Here is a 6,835-nt window from a genome sequence, read left to right as displayed (position 1 = left end):
GATGAAGATTGCCGTACCTGCACATGGGAGCCATGGCTACTCCTCTTGTTGTTGGAGCAATGCTGACCCTTTCATCTGTCGTTGAACAGAACGCCGAGACGTTCCATGGGCTGTGGATCTTGCAGTAAGCCGTCTTACTACGCCGACAGGGCTCCAACCAGGCCCGTTGCACTGCGCACACACTTCTGCCCGATCTAATCCTTTCACAGGCAGATTTATTATCATCCCAATCCTATCATATTCTAACAATGGTTTATCGCGATATTGGCCTCTTGATTCGGGCAGATTCTGGCATTAGTAATCCCTTCTTTTCGGAGGTAGACTACAGATATCTACTCTGCGTCGGTCATCGTAGCTTCATCTGGGTTAATGGATTGACCTATCCAGTTCAAGATTATTAAATCGAATTGGGCTTGACTTCACAAATCTCAAACAGAGAGGCCGTAGAATGCCACTTACTGTCTGTTGAGAAACTCGAAGATGTGGTTGAGGTCTGAGCTAGATAGCCTATGCCAAAGGCACTGCGGCTGTTGGTGGAAGACTTCTCGTCCATCAAAACCCTGCTTCAAGGTAACATAAATCCTTCTGAAAGATGAGTTAGACCCAACTTCTTAGGCACTCCCTTGCATAACAGTGTCAGTTGTTCCCCATGAGCCAGCCTTACGAGGGTAGATATGAGCTGGCTCAACTTTTGTAGATTAAAAGTCTACATAAATGATCCTTGACAACTACCAAAGATAAATAACATCATTCTCCCTTATCACAGTGGAAACTATGCTATACCAGACTTCATACAACAACCCCACGACTAGACAGACAACCTGCCTTTACTCACGCAGGCAGCTTTGAGCGTTCCCTACGGCCAGTACTCGGCTAGCATATAACAATAAGGCAAAGACTGTAAAACACCTCAAGGGAAGCTCATATCATTGGCCATCGTGGTGATATCCGTACACCGTGGAGGTTCGTACCGGCAAAGTAATTCCACTGCTCATGCTGGTGGGGCCGATCCCAATTCACAAACTACCAAACGCAGGGGAAATGAGGGAAGGGCCATATGTATGCTCAGAGCACTCCGACTTTGCTAAGCATTACCAAAACCAATACCACGAGTACATTCGCTGAGATCGCATTTGAAATGTAGTAGCGCCATGGTGATCAATGTCTGACTCAGCATCAACGGCGAACGACTCAAAAACGGAGGAGATGAACAGCCACGGATACTAATGGCCGGTGTAGATGGCATGGTATAGAGAGAAGAATTCACGAAGAATGGATGTGTGTCAAGTATATGTATTTCAATTGCAATTTATGCGGTATTATGAGCACCGACGCGCCCCATGAAAGCAAGTGTCGCACCAACCAAGCAATGATAACCCGCACCCCCTCACCGAAACATGTACACACATCGAACAAACAGCAATTTCAAGCCCAAATCCCCATAAAAGTACCAAGCAAAGTTTGCACCACATCAATCAAGACCCAGCAACTTTTTCTTCTCCAACGTCTGATTCTTCGCCAACATCTGATTCTTCGCCATCTTCTTCGCCCACCTCCTCTCTCTTCTCGCAGCATTGGTACGATCTCGCATTTCCGGGTCATTGTCGAGCCTCTCCTTGTATTTTCTATAATCTTCTTTCTGCTTCTTTCGAGTTCCTTCCGGATCAGCTTCCCTCCGTTCCCGTTTTCTGTCTCTCGCCTTGAGGTTCTTCTGCTCTCGGGAATACAAAGTCTCTGATCCAGTCAGGCCCACGTAGAAGGGAAGGATAACAACTGCCGATGAGTCCATGATGAAGTCAGCATCGAAGACTGGGTTGGGCATCATCCGAGGAGCCTTGTCCTCTGCGGACGGATCAGGCGAAGGGTGCACCACACGCCTTTCACCGTCTACAGAGGACGCGTCTTGGACATCTTTAGAGGGACGCGCCGCAGACTTGCGGACGCGTTTGGGTCCAAAATCCGCAGGAATCTCGCGAGGTTGATGAAGGAACCACGTTGGCAACAGGCCCTTTGCCGCGAACGTTTTGGCGTGGGGAGAGCTCGCCATCAATGCATACGAAGCAAGCATAGCGTTGTTGGCCGTCTTCTTTGACAAGTCGCGCGGGGTCGAGAGTATATCAGGCAGAGAGGCGATGGTGAGGACCTTGGTCTCGCCACTAGCGACAACGGTCCGCAACAGGTGGTTGTCTTCCTCTTGTAACCAAGCCTGTCGCAAGTCATCGTGGATTCGATCCAGAGGGAGGCCGGTGATTTTAAAGAGGATTGGGAAAACGTAGTCGTACATGCCGTGCCAGAAGGTGCTCTGCGCGAATATGGTCACCATTCCGACTAGGGTGAATATCCGCGGGTGGAAATAGATGCGATCGATGTCGGGTCCCAAGAGCCTGGGTTCCAGTTGAATGAGCTGGTCGAGACCTCCGCCTGTGGATGAGACATCTCTGGACCATGTGATTGTATGTACGAATGTGATGTCGTAGACGTTGCGTGCGATCAAGAGTTCGACTTGAGTAGCAGCAGCCAGTCTAGGGGCCTCCTTCGCTGTGATGTAGGCGCAGTGGCCGTCGTCCCTGCGACACTCTTTCCGAAAATCGATCGCGATTGAAGGCATCCCGGTGACTTGTTCGATCAGGTTACCCATGGGTAACAGAAGGGCGTGGGTGAACGAAAACCTGTCAGGAGGGGGGGCACTGAAGTCCATTCGCTGATCAAGCTTGGGACACATCAGGATGGTAAGAACAGCCTCCTTGCCGCGATGGCGTTGGAAGTTTGGGATGAGAGGGTGAACCCAGCCTGAAAATTCCGGTATCTGCTGCAAGAAGTCGGTGAGATCCTTCTCGGTGCGGCGCTGACTGAAGAAGTCGAGTGCCTGGGCAAAGAGTTCCATGGAATTGGTAAAGGAAGTTTCAATCCATGTCTTATGTTCCCAACTGGATCTGTTGGGGGGCTTGGGTTCGGGGACCTCCTTCATACTATGGTCGGTGGGAGAGGGGCTGATGGACCCGGTAACCTCAGCCGGTAGGGCCTGGCGGTTCTGAGAGACCGGTTCAGAAGACACAGAAACAGTGCTCTGGACAACCTTGGATGTGAAGTAGGCATTGTTGGACTCGGTAACCTCAGCCAGTGGGACCCGATGGTTCTGAGAGGCAGGTGCGGAAGACACAGCAACAGTGCTCTGGGTAACCGTGGACCTAGTGGATGTGAAGAAGAAGTCAACCTTGCGCTGGCCAGCCTCAGGTTTGGAAAGCTTCTTGCTGCTGGCCGAACCAGTCTGAGGTCCGGTGGCGGCGGCGGGCATGTTGGTGTATTGAGGCTTGGAACGGGGAGAGGAGGATTTGAAATATGGGAGGGAGGAACGCAACAAAACGTTTGAACGAGTGAATCTGAGCACTGAAAGGGAAAGGAAAAGTGGTTGAAAATGGGGTGGGGTGATTGTGGAAGAGAAGAATTGGTTGTCGAAGGAGGAAAGGGTGGAATTTATAGGCGACCTGCGAGAGGGAGCTCATGGAAGATGGGAAGGAACCAGATGGGAAGGAACCAAGTGGGAAAATTCCAGACGGTAAGGAACCAGGTGGGAAGGAACCAGGTGGGAAGGAATCAGGTGGGAAGGAACCAGGTGGGAAGGGCCAGATGAGTGAACCAGTGCTTGCCGCACATGAAGAAGGAGAAAACCATCATAATGAAAGTATCTGTAGGCAAGAAACGGTTAGTATGAAGTGCATTCCTGAGGTAACTTAAACCCATCGAGACCACCAGTGACGGTAATGACGGAAGCAAGGTAGGGATAAATGAGTGAGGGCAGGGAGGAAACGTCTGGGAGAGTGTTTTGGCACTCACAAGAAACGGCTCGTCGAAAAGATTGAAGGTGTTGTGATGTTTGTTGAAATGTACTGCCTGGGTGTAGTGTCCACGAGGTCGAACTCTCGAGTGGCAGAGATCCGAAAGGCACGCGTTTGACCGATCGGTTGGATGAGGGGGAGTTAGAGTCGCCTAAGTACTCTTAGAATTGCCCGAGACATTTGGCTTGTCTCGTTCGACGGGCGGATGTTGAATGAAGCTTCACATTAAGCTGCCTTGAAAAGTGAGGCTGAAAGCAAAGGTCCGTGAAAGTGCTTCGACACGCAGAATGACAGCTCGTCGAAGAGATTGAAGGTGTTGTGATGTTTGTTGAAATGTACTGCCTGGGTGTAGTGTCCACGAGGTCGAACTCTCGAGTGGCAGAGATCCGAAAGGCACGCGTTTGACCGATCGGTTGGATGAGGGGGAGTTAGAGTCGCCTAAGTACTCTTAGAATTGCCCGAGACATTTGGCTTGTCTCGTTCGACGGGCGGATGTTGAAAGAAGCTATCGTCGGAGGTGATGTTGCTGGTCTGGATTGTCTCGTCTCCACGTCGTGGACGTGGCGCGCGGCGAGAGCGTGGGGATTGTCGGACCTGCCCGCAGGGCCATGGGCAAACGTGACTGTGCCCTCTAACGTGAGCTCGCAGTATTCTCTAATCCAAGGAAGCAATGAAGAGACTTCGTGTTCCTCAGCGTACGATAAGTTGTGCACCAGGAGGCACTTGTGAGCGACGGCGGCCAGCTGCTGCTTCTTTGCGAGTTCGAGGCTGAATTCCTCACATGACGAGGCTTGGAGACGTAAGACGCGGCTCCTGTTGTCGTGGAACACCATCGTCGGGGCCGGGACGCGGGCTTCGGGAAGCTGGTGTTTATGGAACCGAGATCCAGGTCTCCGTAGTGGACAGAGTGCTCACCCGAGAGATTCAAAAGGCACTTGAGGCCTTCCTTGGTGATGCGGGCTCCTCCCTTCTCTGAGTAGCTGCCGGCAACGACGTAGACTCTCAGGCGGCCCGGGCTTTTTCGAGGACGATATCGATATTTCACCAGAAGTGCCAATGACTGAGAAAAGAAATTGCAGCCGAGTTGTGAAGCAAAGGGGATCGTGCTGCCATGTGAAGAGCAGAGATAGGCTAAACAACAGAAGAAAAGAATCTTGCCCGCAGGGCGGATGTAACCCGAGTGTATCGCGGGGTCAATTCAAATGTGCCAAGAGAGGAAAAAGGTCGAAGGTCTGAGGTGGTTACCAAGGTCCCTCCTTGCGGGAAGGGTGGTGGCCTGTGCGCATTACCGGGCCTTCCAATAACAAACACCCTTGACAACTACCTAGGTAGGCTCACGGTCCTCGGCAGGAAGGCAGGAAGGGAAGGCAGGAAGGGAAGGCAAGAAGGGAAGGCAGGAAGGAAACTTTGGGAAAGCGCTGACAGTCACGAGTAAAGTCGCATCTATGCTACTTCACTTTAATTGCGGCAAGCGACGGCGATGTAGCAAACCAAAATCACGAGCCCTGACTGGCCCCACTTGCCGAGTTCAGTGACGCCTCATCGGCCACAAACACAATCATGTGTTGCAGCCAGGTAGCCAAACTCCCATGACTCTTCGGCAATGGATTTCAGAAAACTCAAGAAGCGGAAGAGGAACCAGGAGACGGCAGGCATTATGCTAACAGGATACGCCTACACTGCTGCCACTAGAGGGGAAACTTTCAAGGCCAAACGTGCAAACAAGAACAACAACAACAACAGCATGTAGTCCAAGCATGAAGAATAGCGGCTGCAAAGGTCATCTGCTGTATGCTGCGTACGGCAAGCGAGGTTGACTCTGGAATGGTCATTCTGAAGTGGCTCCCCCAGGCAAGTAGCATTGGCCTATTTTCTATATTAGAGGTCTGTCGCCGTCGCTCAGCATGCCACAGAGGATAACACCAACTCACGTTTCTCCTGTAATACTATATAAAAGGGCTGAAGCCGTCATCTTTTGGCCGTCAACGGTAATATCCGGGCAACTTGACGGCTTCTGTACTAGCTATTTCCCAACGGCAAGAATTGTTCATCCAAACGGGTATCCCCCCGTTGGAAGCAATCCAGCAGCCAACTTTGAGCACTTCGGCAGTCATGGGCTCTCACTCTGGCGCCGACCTGACCAGTCGGCAGCTGTCGCTGCTAAGCAATGCGTCGAAAAGAGGCCATCCAACGATTCCTCAGAAACACCATATGAGAGGGTGGAGGTCTGTTGTATCGTGGCAGCCTAAGAGCTGCTGCAGCCAACTTTGAGCTCTTCGGCAGTCATGGGCTCTCACTCTGGCGCCGACCTGACCAGACGGCAGCTGTCGCTGCTAAGCAATGCGTCGAAAAGAGGCCATCCAACGATTCCTCAGAAACACCATATGAGAGGGTGGAGGTCCGTTGTGTCATGGCAGCCTAAGAGCTGCCGCAGCTCGACGACTTTTACCATAAGCAAGAAGCCTCTCGTCTCGCCAGAAGTCCGCATCACATACTCGGTCAGAAAGGGACGTTGTTATCCCCGTCAGGAAATATCCAAGGTTACGACCGGCGCTCCCTTAAGCTGCCGCAGCTCGCACTAGTGTAGTTAATGCTGCAAGCATCGCCTCCCGCGACATTATCCCCCGCATGGTCGCTCTGCAAATGTCCGCTTTTGAGAAGCTCGCCTCTGGGTTAAACCGGAAGCTTACTTCTTCAACCCCCAGAAACCTACTCAGCTGGATTGGCAGCCTATCCGGCCTAACCAACCTCGCCTCGTTGCAACCAACGCGGTACGCATAGCGTTCCACTACATTACCTCCCGCATGAGCGCTCCTTGGATGTCCGACTCCAAAGAGTTTAAGCTTAAAAATGTACTGTCTGCAGAGCTGCCGCAGCTCGACGACCTTCACCATAATCAATAGGCCTCTTGTCTCGCCAGAAGTCCGTATCACATACTCGGCCAGAGAGGGCCAAGGGCCGAACGCCGCCACAGCTGCCATCGTTCGCATTACTATACT

The 6,835-nt window shown here is 51.9% G+C and overlaps 1 protein-coding gene across 1 annotated transcript; it reads right to left on the bottom strand.

Annotated features, from left to right (window-relative positions):
- Positions 1-1,471: 1,471 nt before the first annotated feature.
- On the bottom strand, positions 1,472-3,295 carry EsH8_II_000162 (uncharacterized protein; the record flags this gene model as incomplete). Its single annotated transcript, XM_083263460.1, has 1 exon — positions 1,472-3,295. The coding sequence occupies one exon, from the start codon at positions 3,293-3,295 to the stop codon at positions 1,472-1,474; it is 1,824 nt and encodes a 607-aa protein (XP_083120782.1).
- Positions 3,296-6,835: the final 3,540 nt, after the last annotated feature.

Source organism: Colletotrichum jinshuiense, chromosome 2, assembly GCF_051148585.1.
Source record: "Colletotrichum jinshuiense chromosome 2, complete sequence".
Taxonomy (NCBI): Eukaryota; Fungi; Ascomycota; class Sordariomycetes; order Glomerellales; family Glomerellaceae; genus Colletotrichum; species Colletotrichum jinshuiense.
Note: the sequence above shows the minus strand (reverse complement) of the source record. Positions and strands in the feature narration are given on the sequence as shown.